The 13,986-nt window shown below is 47.4% G+C and overlaps 1 protein-coding gene across 1 annotated transcript in view; it reads left to right on the top strand.

Moving 5' to 3' along the window:
* The first annotated feature begins 5,546 nt into the window (after positions 1-5,546).
* The window catches only part of LOC126355337 (uncharacterized), a 475,493-nt gene continuing 467,053 nt past the window's right edge, over positions 5,547-13,986 (top strand). The window contains exons 1-2 of the mRNA XM_050005632.1: positions 5,547-5,597; positions 5,682-5,817. Of these exons, the coding sequence (XP_049861589.1) occupies positions 5,547-5,597; positions 5,682-5,817 (187 nt within the window). The remainder of the gene's footprint in view (positions 5,598-5,681; positions 5,818-13,986) is intronic.

Genomic DNA, 13,986 nt, shown 5'->3' with positions numbered 1-13,986 from the left:
ACTACTTCAGACGTTCCTCTGATCTCACTTAACGTTTGCCTTGCTGCGAGACCTATTCCTTATCCGTGCGTCCCCGATACAGTAAACATGGTTTGGTACACGTTTTCGGAATACAGAGTTATACTCCTTGTCTATGGCGAAGCTGGAAGCAACGGGAGAGCAGCTAGTTGGCTGTATCCTAGCACGCCGTCACACACACTTTTTGACCAAGCTACGCAGCGGCTCCGAGAAACAGGTAGCTTCACCATGAGGAGGCAAGTACTTCACGGAAACACCGCACGTCCGAATTCTAAGACGCACTGCGTTGCGTTGGAAAAATCCATCAACGAGTACTAGAACAGCTGCGCATGCAATGGGTATTAGTCATAGTTCTGCGTGAGCAACAATTACATCCGTAACACTTACAAAGCGTACACATCATGGGTGCAGCCAATTTTCCACAAGAAGTTGCCTACTGCACGTGGTTCCTGCACCACTGTATCGACACCCGTTCGCTAGGGACTGTATTCTGCATTCGTGAAGGAGCCATGTCTGGGCCGACGAAAACTCTTGTGTCACTCATGTTCAAGGATTTTAGCACCAGTTTAGTATTAACATGTGGGCAGGTATTCCGGACGTTCATGTGATTGGGCCATACCTCCTCCTACCGAAGCTAACTGTTCCTCCACACTTAACATTCCTACAACACGTTTTGGACCCGTTCTCGGAAGCGCTGCTAGTGAATGTTCGTCATGAAATTTGGTTTCGACATAATGGTGCACCGCCTCGCTTCCCTCACGGGGTTCGGAGATGTCTCCACAGTCGATATGGTGCAAGACGGATAGGAAGATGATCCATCCGAGTGGCCTCCGCGATCGCGCTTAATTTAACTCCTATGGACTACTTCTTACTTCTTGCTGTGTCGTATGCAATGTATAATTTGCGAGAACTGTAGAGACAGAGGAAAATCTGCTGGCATGATTTCTGGCTGCTGCACTAGAAATTGAAGAGTCAGCAGGTGGGATGGACAGTGTGTACCAGAACATGCCTCATAGGTACAATGTCTGAACAACGTTGGTGGTCGCCACATCGAGTCATTGTTGTAGTACATCAGTACTTTTCCTTAAGCACAGTATGCTGGGTCCTTTTTTGTTCTGGATAAGCGTAACCAGGTAATGTTTAAGTATTAATACAAACAAATGCTCTCAGGTGATAAATTGAGGTTTCGTCATGTTTCCTTTCTAATTGTTACCTAAAAAATCGTACTGCGTCACACCGAATTGTTCTTCAAAAAGCAGTGGGTGAGTTAAGTACCTGAACTGAAACCGTCGTTGAACGGTAACGGTACGTTTCCGGACACGGGTTCCTATTCAAAATATTATGTACTTACTCCACTCTACATGTCCTGGAAGTCCTTAACTGGAATTTGCAAACTCCCGTGTACTTGTGCTTGAAACGTACTTTATGATGCTTTACGCCGGTTGTAATTCCTTTCTCGAGTTTCTGTACGGGTTTCATACTCATATTAATACATTCAGTACTAGGCACGATTTTTACAGTCTTCGACATTAGTCACAATTTATTCTTATAAAGAACATTTTGGCTTTGTCCTTGCTTCTATGACTTGTACTTACATATCATGTTCGTCTACGCCGCTTCCCAAGTGTCACTGTGTATGTATCGCTTCTAGATTCTCTTCCCTGGCTGCAGTATTTAGTCCTCCAGCATATCCACCTCTTCTTATCTTGTTCACATCTTAACCTACAAGTAACATATCTTCCATTTAATTTAGCATGAAACCAGATTCCTATTAACTTGCGGCTACCGCTGCTGCGTCATCAATGAATTTTATTGTGCTAATTTCTTTTCCTTTACAAACAACACCGAGCCTTTACTTCCCTCATTCTCTTTTAGATGTACAAATAAACATCAGTGGTGACAATGAACTTGCATACGTCTTTTCTGGTTTTGACTACTTATAAAAATCTGTTAGTACAGAGCACACTGATTCGAAGATTTGAAGAGAGAGAGAGAGTTTGTTTCCATCTCTCTCTATTTTCGATATCACATTGCCTGAGAAAAAGGAAAAGCAATTTATTTTATCCCATATCATAAAACGGCATTCCATATTTATAGCCCCTAAATAAACTCCAAAATATGGCCTCATTTGCACAGTGAATGGTCCTTTCCACTCCATATACACAGTACACAATCGTTTCATTGTGTGTTTATACACGCCAGTCGCTTGGCGTCGCTGCAGTAGCGAAATTGCAGAAACACGTTGAGAGTTTCCTGACTCATGGTATCGGACCCAGACCTAGTATTTTCGCACGCCCACAATTGTGGTAGTTCTATGAACGGAATTGTCACGGTTTGGAATCCTGTACCTCGGAGACCAATTATTCAGCTCCTTTCGAATTTGCTCAGATACTGGTGTTGTAGCCTTTGAGTCGACGAGGGTTATTGCAATTAGTTTTCCACTTCGTTTGACAGCTCTGCAGCGAACCAGTGTAGCGTAAGACTAAATAGTTCGTACTGAGCAAGAGAAGGCCGTCCTGAACGTTCGTGTGCATTACACCTCTCCATTTGAAGGTTATTGTTGAAGGTAAACTTTGCTGCGCATTCTCCGAGTTTGGTTCCATTATGTTGCAGTTTTCACACACGTTTACTGACTGCGACAACGGCCTTACCGCAGTAGTAACACCGGTTCCCATCAGACCACAGAAATTAAGCTCTGTTGGGCTTGGCTAGCACTTGGTTGGTGACCATCCGGGGCTGCTGAGCGCTGCACTCAGCCGTTGTGAGTCGAACTGAGGAGCTACTTGACTGAAAAATTGCGGCTCCGGTCACGAAAACTGACAACGGCCAGGAGAGCGTTGTGCTGACCACATGCCCCTCCATATCCACACCCGGTGACGCAGACCGTCTGAGGATGACACGGCGATCGGTCGGTACCGCTACTTAGTGCTCTTCCACAGGTTAATGGGGTGAGGTGGCGCGGAAGTTAGCATGCTGCACTCACATTCGGGAGGACGGCGGTTAAGATCCACGTCTCGCTATCCTGGTTCACGTTTTCCGTGATTTCCCTAAACATCTCCAGGCAAATGTCGGGATGGTTCCTTTGAAATGACACAGCCGATTTCCTTACCCATCCTCTACACAATGCCGGCTTGTGACCCTCCTCGAATGAGCTATCTGTCGACGAGACGTTAGTCGCTAATTTTGCTTCCTCTCTTCTGTAAACTGCATTTATCACTGATACTTTTGATACAGTGTATATTGGATGATCACGTCAGGTAGATTTTTTACACTATAAAATGTTTTAAACGTGCGGTAGAGTTATTTATAAACCGTATTACTTATTCTTATGATCTGCTTGCTGTAATCAGAAGAGCAAATTTTACATTAATAAATAATGCTGATACGCTACGAAATGCTGGGGACCGAAAGATCCACTTCAAGAGAAGCGATCTGATAGCCTTGTGGAACATCCCCCATGACATCAGCAGTGAAGGTTAAAAAAATGAAGCATAAACTTTTTAGTTTTAGAGAAGGGATGATTTTACTTTCATAAGAAAGGAAGAAGAAAGGAATAATTTAAAAATTAAAGTAAGAATAATTTTAGAGGCAGGGCAGAAAACTAGGGTTTAATGTCCCCTCCACGACGAAATCATTATAGACTGTGCACAATCTCAGTCTGTGAAGCATGAGGAAGCGAAGCGAAATCTACCGTGTCCTTGTGAAAAGCGGCATCCTCCAATTTTGCCCAGAGCTAGTAAAAGTCACGAAAAACATAAATATCGACGGGTATATGAAACTCTGGTGTAGCATATGACTCTCCAGTGTCATAATTGCCGAGCCGGGTTGCTCAACAGGAGCTACTCTACTGGCCATTAAAATTGCTACAAGAAGAAGAAATGTAGATGATAAACGGGTATTCATTGGACAAATATATTATACTAGAACTGACATGTGATTACATTTTCGCGCAGTTTGGGTGCATAGATCCTGAGAAATCAGTACCCAGAACAACCACCTCTGGCCGTAATAACGGCCTTGATACGCCTGGGCAATGAGTCAAACAGAGCTTGGATGGGATGTACAGGTACAGCTCCCCATGCAGCCTCAACACGATACCGCAGATCATCAAGAGTAGTGACTAGCGTATTGTGCTCGCTCACCATTGACCAGATGTTTTCAATTGGTGAGAGATCTGGAGAATGTGGTGGGCAGGGCAGCAGTCGAACATTTTCCGTATCCAGAAAGGCCCGTACAGGACCTGCAATATACGGTCGTGGATTATCCTGGTGAAATGTAGGGTTTCGCAGGGATCGAATGAAGGGTAGAGGCGCAGGTCGTAACACATCTGAAATGTAACGTCCACTGCTCAAAGTGCCGTCAATGCGAACAAGAGGTGACCGAGACGTGTAACGAATGGCACCCCATTCCATCACGCCGGGTGATACGCCAGTATGGCGATGACGAATACACGCTTCCAATGTGCGTTTACCGCGATGTCGCCATACACGGATGCAACCATCATGGCACTGTAAAAAGAACCTGGATTCATCCGAAAAAATGACGTTTTGCCATTCATGCACCCAGGTTCGTCGTTGAGTACACCATCGCAGGCGCTCCTGTCTGTGATGCAGCGTCAAGGGTAACCGCAGCCATGGTGTCCGAGGTGATAGTGCATGCCGCTGCAAACGTCGTCGAAATGTTCGTGGAGATGGTTGTTGTCTTGCAAACGTCCCCATCTGTTGACTAAGGGATCGAGACGTGACTGCACGATCTGTTACAGCCATGTGGATAAGAACCGTTGCAGCCATGCCTCTCATCTCGACTGCTAGAGATACGAGGCCGTTGGGGTCCAGCAAGCCGTTCCGTATTACCCTCCTGAACCCACCGATTCCATATTCTGCTAACAGTCATTGGATCTCGACCAACGCGAGCAGCAATGTCGCTATACGATAAACGGCAATCGCGATAGGCTACAATCCGACCTTTATCAAAGTCGGAAACGTGATGGTACGCATTTCTCCTCCTTCCATGAGGCATGACAAGAACGATTCACCAGGCGACTTTCCCCATGTCAGCACGTTGTTGGTGACGCCACTGGCGCCAACCTTGTGTGAATACTCTGAAAAGCTAATCATTTGCATGTCACAGTATCTCCTTGCGTCGGTTAAATGTTGCGTCTGTAGCACGCCATCTTCGTGTTGTAGCAAGTTTTATGGTCCTAAAGAAGGAAGACATAAATTTTTCAGCAATGGTGTAAGTATGTCGTTAACACCAGCTGGTTTTACTTCTTTCCTATTTTAGGTACATTAATGATCGTGCATAGCAGGGATTTATTACTCTGAATAATTGGTCTTTCATTTTGTAACCCATTAATTTTTCAGCAATTCTGCAGGGATGTCATCAATAGCAGTTGCTTTTACTTTTTTGACAGTCTGAAGTGTGGTAGGATTCATCGCAGTAAAAAAAAAGAACAATGAGAGTAAGCTGACGTCATTACAAAGAGTTTTTGCCACGGACCCGTTTTATGATCGACGTCCATACGAACAATGAGCAGCGTGCAGAAGGCGAGTGGAGCAGGCAGCTGCGACGTGAGGGCTGTTTGTGTGTGGCAGGCACGGCGGCGGGCGGCGGCGTGGTCGCTGTGGCTGCTGGCGGCTTCGGCGGCGGTGGCGGCGTGGGCGGCGGGCGCGGGGGCGGTGCCCGCGTGCCGCATCTCCGAGTTCCCGTGCCGCAACGGGCGCTGCGTGCGGCTGGACCGCTACTGCGACGGCGCCGATCACTGCGGGGACGCCTCCGACGAGCCGCGCTCCTGCACGCGTAAGTCCCGCCTAGCCCGGCCTCTCCACTTTGGCACTCTGGTCTAGCTCGTACAGCGGCTGCCACTGGCGCGGGGATGAGGGGCTACTCGACGCCGTCCCTCCTGACACTTTGGATTCGAGCGGAGGCAGATTTTGGAGCACTTGCTGTGGATTGCCCTGAGGTTTAAGTAGGTTTCTCCCTTTTGTTGCCCATGTGACCCAACGCTAACGAAGTAGTAGACAGCTTCAAATTATAAAAAATTGGAGAATTATCTGACAGCTCCGATGATACGAGTTGTACAGCTTACGGACTGTTTGCTGAACTGTTCTTGTACGAGTAGATTTTTTTTTTCACTTGCTGCTCTTATATTTGACCCACCCTCTGATTTCTTATGGTGGCTCGTTCAAAGCAACCTGGCCGCTGTGATTGGATTCTGGGATCAGAGCGGCTAGTGCGACACCACTCCGACTGCCGACCCCACTCACACCGGTGCCCGTATCCCGAAGCGTGGAGGGGGGTTCTATTTGTTTTGTTTCTACAAATAGTGTAACGTGCAGCATCTGATAACTTTACAGACAATACAGGGTGTTACAAAAATGTATGGCCAAACTTTCAGGAAACATTCTTGACACACAAATAAAGAAAAGATGTTATGCGTACATGTGTCCGGAAATGCTTAATTTCTATTTTAGAGCTCATTTTAGTTTCGTCAGTATGTACTGAACTTCCTCGATTCACCGCCATTTGGCCCAATTGAAGGAAGGCAATGTTGACTTCGGTGCATGTGTTGACATGCGTCTAATTGCTCTACAGTACTAGCATCAAGCACATCAGTACGTAGCATCAACAGGTTAGTGTTCATCACGAACGTGGTTTTGCAGTCAGTGCAATGTTTACAAATGCGGAGTTGGCAGATGCCCATTTCATGTATGGATTAGCACGTGGCAATAGCCGTGGCGCGGTACGTTTGTACAGAGACAGATTTCCAGAACGAAGGTGTCCCGACAGGAAGACGTTCGAAGCAACTGATCGGCGTCTTATGGAGCACGGAACATTCCAGCCTATGACTCGTGGCTGGGGAAGACCTATAACGACGAGGACACCTGCAATGGACGAGGCAATTCTTCGTGCAGTTGACGATAACCCTAATGTCAGCGTCAGAGAAGTTGCAGCTGTACAAGGTAACGTTGACCACGTCACTGTATGGAGAGTGCTACGGGAGAACCAGTTGTTTCCGTACCATGTACAGCGTGTGCAGGCACTATCAGCAGCTGATTGGCCTCCACGGATACACTTCTGAGAATGGTTCATCCAACAATCCTCATTTCAGTGCAAATGTTCTCTTTACGGATGAGGCTTCATTCCAACATGATGAAATTGTAAATTTTCCCAATCAACATGTGTGGGCTGACGAGAATCCGCACGCAGTTGTGCAATCACGTCATCAACACAGATTTTCTGTGAACGTTTGGGCAGGCATTGTATGTGATGTCTTGATTGGGCCCCATGTTCTTCCACCTATTCTTAATGGAGCACGATATCATGATTTCATAAGGGATACTCTACCTGTGCTGCTAGAACATGTGCCTTTACAAGTACGACACAACATGTGGTTCATGCACGATGGAGCTCCTGCACATTTCAGCCGAAGTGTTCGTACGCTTCTCAACAACAGATTCGGTGGCCGATGGATTGGTAGAGGCGGAACAATTCCATGGCCTCCACGCTCTCCTGACCTCAACCCTCTTGACTTTTATTAATGGAGTCATTTGAAACCTCTTGTCTACGCAACCCATGTACCAAATGTAGAGACTCTTCGTGCTCGTATTGTGGACGGCTATGATACAATGCGCCACTCTCCAGGGCTGCATCAGCGCATCAGGGATTCCATGCGACGGAGGGTGGATGCATGTATCCTCGCTAACGGAGGACATTTTGAACATTTCCTGTAACAAAGTGTTTGAAGTCACGCTGGTACATTCTGTTGCTGTGTGTTTCCATTCCATGATTAATGTGATTTGAAGAGAAGTATTAAAATGAGCTCTAACATGGAAAGTAAGCGTTTCCGGACACATGTCCAAATAACAAATATGGTTCAAATGGTTCTGAGCACTATGGGACTCAACTTCTGAGGTCATTAGTCCCCTAGAACTTAGAACTAGTTAAACCTAACTAACCTAAGGACATCACACACATCCATGCCCGAGGCAGGATTCGAACCTGCGACCGTAGCAGTCGCGCGGCTCCGGACTGAGCGCCTAGAACCGCTAGACCACCGCGGCCGGCTGTCTACATAAGATATTTTCTTTCTTTGAGTGTGAGGAATGTTTCCTGAAAGTTTGGCTACACCTTTTTGTAACACCCTGTATAATGGTAAGAGGATGTTAATACAAAAGAGTATAAGAGGAGAGTTTCCCGCCACTTGGTTGCGTGTGGCGGCCAGGGTCGTGGAATGGACTTCGTGCCGCTGGTCGCCACTCCTAATTCCTTTACTATATCTACCGTTTTAAGCTAACATTAGTATAAAATAAAGAAAGAGAATACAAAATGGCACTCCATGTCTATAGCCTACTTTTTTAACTCTGGTCAAGTGATCTGCAAGTGGCACCTCCTGGCTACACAAACTATCCGACCTGGACGGTGGTTTTCCCCGATCTACATCACTGTATCCGTCGGGTTGGGCTCTGCTACGAGGGGCACCAATTAAGATCCTTCCATCCAGGCCGTGCATCGCTGTTCACCAGGAGGCGTAGTCACCTCGAAGAGGTCACTATACGTCTCTCGCTAGACATGATGGTGCTACTACTAATGTACATATTTACAGTTGTGGTGCTTAATGGTTTTAGGTGAGTTTGTTGAGTCGTAAGCACCTCACATCGGCTTTTCTGGCCTGTTTAATGTCGCACAACTTGCCACTATGCGTCATCGACGTCATTGTCTAGATCCGAGTCTGTCTCTTCTTCTTGACTAGAGATATCAATGGTGTCATCCAACCCATGGGCATTCTGCTGTTTTTGTAAACCGACTTGCCTTCTGTATGGTCTCTTGCGTAGGTATTCTGTGTATGTGATTTTAGAGATTTCGTCAGTCAGTGTATTTAGTTCTGTCCACTGGTGTGGGTCACGCAATATGGCATGTAATTCGTTCTGTGTGTTCTTGTGGTTGACATGAAGTGTGTGTCGTTTGTTTGTGTGCTGCCCGCAGAAAAGGACAGTGTGTTCTGGGGAACCTTTTTCCCCGCATCTGCCTCTACTAGTCCGTTGCACACTCACGCGGCTCAGGTGCGTGGGATAAGGTCCATATACTGTGAGGAAATGTACCATACCGCGGGTGGTGATCGGTATGTTTTAGTTTTAGTCTTTCCCTGATATCAGGGAAGAAGTTGTAGACTGGGCAGCCCTTATCACTTTGGTCCCACTCGCTCTGCCGGGCATCCACTCGCCATGCTAAGAGTTGGCGTGTTCTCTCAAGCGGTGCACCAGTGATCTGTCGAACCTGGTCTAGTCTCCCATCCTAAGTCAGTACATTGCCGCACGGTACCTGACGGTTATATCTATTGGGAAGATTCCCATCACGACACATAGTGCATCAGCTGAGGTCTTCTTTGTACTGTTTAAACACAATTGATACCCCACCTACACCTTCATCGATGTGCCATCAGCAGCAACCGCTAAAACGCCAAGACCAATTCCGGATCCCCAAACCGCAGTAAATAACTGTAAGTGAGCATTTTAGGTTAGGTGAACCACAATCCATTTCTTACCTGTATTAAAACTGTAGGCCACGTATTGCTTCTTGATAGTGAAAACCGTCACCAATGAAGCAACGTAATTACTAAGCAATATTTCATCAGCGTTGCGCTACACAATACTCAAACATATCCTCCAGTTCGCGGCTGCAAAGGAAGTGTTCTTGTGCGTCCATCGCTCTCGAGCGCTTTTTACGAGTGGTATCGTCTCTAACAGGCAACAACGTGTTGATGACACGCGTCATTGTGGTGGTCAACAGTATGTTGATGACTCGTTTTTTGTCGGTAGAACAACTTCTTGCTAACATGGGTCACTGACATGGATAATAACATGTTGTTAGTCGTAGCAACCACTTGTCGCTTGCATGCGTCATTGTCACAAGCAACAGAACGTTGCTCACACGTGTTGTCATTGAGGGCAACATGTTAACGATACACTATGAGCTGTTTTTCCAGGTGGTAGTATGTTGATGATACAGGTTGTCATTGTGGACAACTATGTGTCAATGACACAAGTCGTCATTTGAGAGCAACAACGTATTAAGGCCGTAGATAGTCCTCTTAGGCGACAATACATTGATGAGACAAGGCATCGTCATAGGAAACAACATGTTGACATGACACTACCTGGCAGATTAAAACTCTGTGGCGGACCGAGACTCGAACTCAGGACTTTTGCATTTCGCAGGCAAGTGTCTGCTACCCAAGCACGACTCACGCCCCGTCCTCACAGCTTTACTTCTGCCAGTACCTCGTCTCCAACCTTCCAAACTTTACAGAAACTCTCCTGCGAAACTAGCAGAACTAGCACTCCTGAAAGAAAGGATATTGCGGAGACATGACTTAGCCACTGCCTGGGGGGTGTTTCCAGAATGAGATTTTCACTCTGCAGCGCACTCGAACTTCGAGTCTCGGTCTGCCACAGAGTTTTAATCTGCCAGGAAGTTTCATATCAGCGCACACTTCGCTGCAGAGTGAAAATCTCACTCTGGAAACATATTGACAGCACACGTAATTGTCGCAGGCGTCGATGTAATGATGAGACAGATCCTCTTCGTAAGAACAATGTGTTCCTGACAGGAGTGGCACATTTGACAAACGAATAGCACTGTAGTAGAACATCATCCCAGTACAACAATAACCAGTGAGCAGCCATATCATCGCTAACCACCAGCCCACTACCTGACACGCAGCTACCGCTCCGTATGTACAGTTCCACTTACGGAGTCAACAGACTGCAGAGATCACTGATATAACTTAGGCAACTGGCTCCCAAGACAAACATTGGCTTGGGCTCTCCTGTCTTTCCCCTTCCCCATCTCCACCACTACAACCACATCTGATTTTTTTCTTAACCACACTGATGCAAGATTCATTTATAAAGTAGTGTATGCTGAACTGAAGAAGGTACAGATTTCCTTGATTATTTTTTGCATTATATAATTCAAAACATGGCTAACAAATTCACATTACTTGCAACGACATCACGCATCTTTTTCACTGTTTCTCTGTCCCTCAAAAAATGCAGTAGCAGAAAAATAACAAACTCAGCCAGGCTGGCTCACTTCGAATAACGATGGCGGCTCAATCTAGGAGCTGAAAACAGCAAACATGCGCGTCTGTACCAAAGAGTTCTAGGCCTTACGGAACTGTTTCTCACCACAATCCTGTCAGGACTCTCCTCGTTATTTCGTTTCATACGTCTTCCACTTTTCCATTTTAGTGGTCCCTGTTCCATTCCCTTCTTGTTTTTAATAGTCATTCCCCTCCCACTTCGCCCTCCTTGATGTCTTTTTCTTTTTCCATTACTCACTCCCACAGAAACGGCGCTCTAGGAACTCACCCCACCTGCCATCGAAGACATGCATCTGACTCAGATCAGCGTGTCAGTACACACCAGTGGCAGGGGACGGATAGATCGGAAGCGACTCGAGGCGATGCATACAACCTACTAACAAAGCATTATTTACGCAAATGATGAAAGTATTTTGGGGGCAAAATTTGGAGTTAGTGGGCTATGGCAGTTGATGACCGACGTGAACACCTCTGCCAACAGCACGACTGCGCCTGCAGGGCTTCTCCTGGCCTAACGGCCACATCAGTTCTACTCAAGACGACTGGAAAACCGTGGATTGGTTAGATGAGTCACGATTTCAGTTGCTAAGAGCTGATGGTAGGTTTAGAGTGTGCGGCAGAGTCCACGAAGACATAATGGTGTGGGCTGGATTTACATGGAATGAACTGGGTCCTCTGGTCAAAGTGAATCGAGCATGACTGGAAATGGTTATGCTCGGCTTCTTGGAGACTATTTGCAACCATTCATGGACTTCATCCTGCCAAACAACAATTAAATTTGTATGGATGACAACGCTCCATTCACGTGGTCCTTTCCCGATTGGTTTGAAGGGCATTCTGGAGATTCCGAGCGAATGATTTGGCCACCGTTCGCCCCGATAGCTGAGTGGTCAGCGTGACGGATTACCGCCCTTCGGGCCTGGGTTCGATTCCCTTCTCTCAGGGACTGGGTGTTGTGCTGTCTTCAGCATCATTTCATCCCCATCCCCGGCCAATGACACCAAACGCTCCTTTCCAGTTCCATTTGGTCATCCAGATTGCCCGACATGAATCCAATCCAACGTGTCTGGGGCATAATCGAAGTTGAGTTCGAGCACCCGCAACACTTTCGCAATTATAGACGGCTGTAGAGGTAGTAATGCTCAATATTTCTGCAGGGGACTTCCAACGACTTGTTAAGTTCATGCTACGTCGAGTTGCTGCACTACGACAGGTTAAAGGAGGTTCGACACGACATTAGAAGGTACCCCATGAGTTTCGTCACCTCAGTGTACCTCTCCATTGTTTCTGAATTCTGTCTCAAAATAATGAGGGATTTATCAAATGGTTCAAATGTCTCTGAGCACTATGGGACTCAACATCTGAGGTCATCAGTCCCCTAGAACTTAGAACTACTTAAACCTAACTAACCCAATGACATCACACACATCCACGCCCGAGGCAGCATTCTAACCTGCGACCGTAGCAGTCACGCGGTTCCGGACTGAAGTGCCTAAAACCGCACGGCCACAGGTCCGGCATGGATTTATCATTGGGTGCTTATGCGATCCTTTTGGTCTCCTGACCTTAGTCTTATTCAGCGCAACAGCTGCACCAATCAGTGAAATGTGTACATTTTGGACCCAGCTTCGACCAATATCCGGCCTTTGACGTTCGTTAGTCAGGTTTTCTCCACAATGCGTTCCGTATCTCGCGAAGTTCTCCCGACAAAGCATCGCTGCCACCGTCAGGGGGTAAGGAAGTTGTTGCCGTCACTAGATACGTGTGTGTGTATCTCAGTTGCTTACGGATGTACGCTAGTTTATACACTCCTGGAAATTGAAATAAGAACACCGTGAATTCATTGTCCCAGGAAGGGGAAACTTTATTGACACATTCCTGGGGTCAGATACATCACATGATCACACTGACAGAACCACAGGCACAAAGACACAGGCAACAGAGCATGCACAATGTCGGCACTAGTACAGTGTATATCCACCTTTCGCAGCAATGCAGGCTGCTATTCTCCCATGGAAACGATCGTAGAGATGCTGGATGAAGTCATGTGGAACGGCTTGCCATGCCATTTCCACCTGGCGCCTCAGTTGGACCAGCGTTCGTGCTGGACGTGCAGACAGCGTGAGACGACGCTTCATCCAGTCCCTAACATGCTCAATGGGAGACAGATCCGGAGATCTTGCTGGCCAGGGTAGTTGACTTACACCTTCTAGAGCACGTTGAGTGACACGGGATACATGCGGACGTGCATTGTCCTGTGGGAACAGCAAGTTCCCTTGCCGGTCTAGGAATGGTAGAACGATGGGTTCGATGACGGTTTGGATGTACCGTGCACTATTCAGTGTCCCCTCGACGATCACCAGAGGTGTACGGCCAGTGTAGGAGATCGCTCCCCACACCATGATGCCGGGTGTTGGCCCTGTGTGCCTCGGTCGTATGCAGTCCTGATTGTGGCGCTCACCTGCACAGCGCCAAACACGCATACGACCATCATTGGCACCAAGGCAGAAGCGACTCTCATCGCTGAAGACGACACGTCTTCATTCGTCCCTCCATTCACGCCTGTCGCGACACCACTGGAGGCGGGCTGCACGATGTTGGGGCGTGAGCGGAAGACGGCCTAACGGTGTGCGGGACCGTAGTCCAGCTTCATGGAGACGGTTGCGAATGGTCCTCGCCGATACCCCAGGAGCAACAGTGTCCCTAATTTGCTGGGAAGTGGCGGTGCGGTCCCCTACGGCACTGCGTAGGATCCTACGGTCTTGGCGTGCATCCGTGCGTCGCTGCGGTCCGGTCTCAGGTCGACTGGCACGTACACCTTCCGCCGACCACTGGCGACAACATCGATGTACTGTGGAGACCTC

The sequence above is a fragment of the Schistocerca gregaria genome, chromosome 3 (assembly GCF_023897955.1).
Source record: "Schistocerca gregaria isolate iqSchGreg1 chromosome 3, iqSchGreg1.2, whole genome shotgun sequence".
NCBI classification, from domain to species: domain Eukaryota; kingdom Metazoa; phylum Arthropoda; class Insecta; order Orthoptera; family Acrididae; genus Schistocerca; species Schistocerca gregaria.
This window is presented reverse-complemented; position numbering and strand designations above follow the sequence as displayed.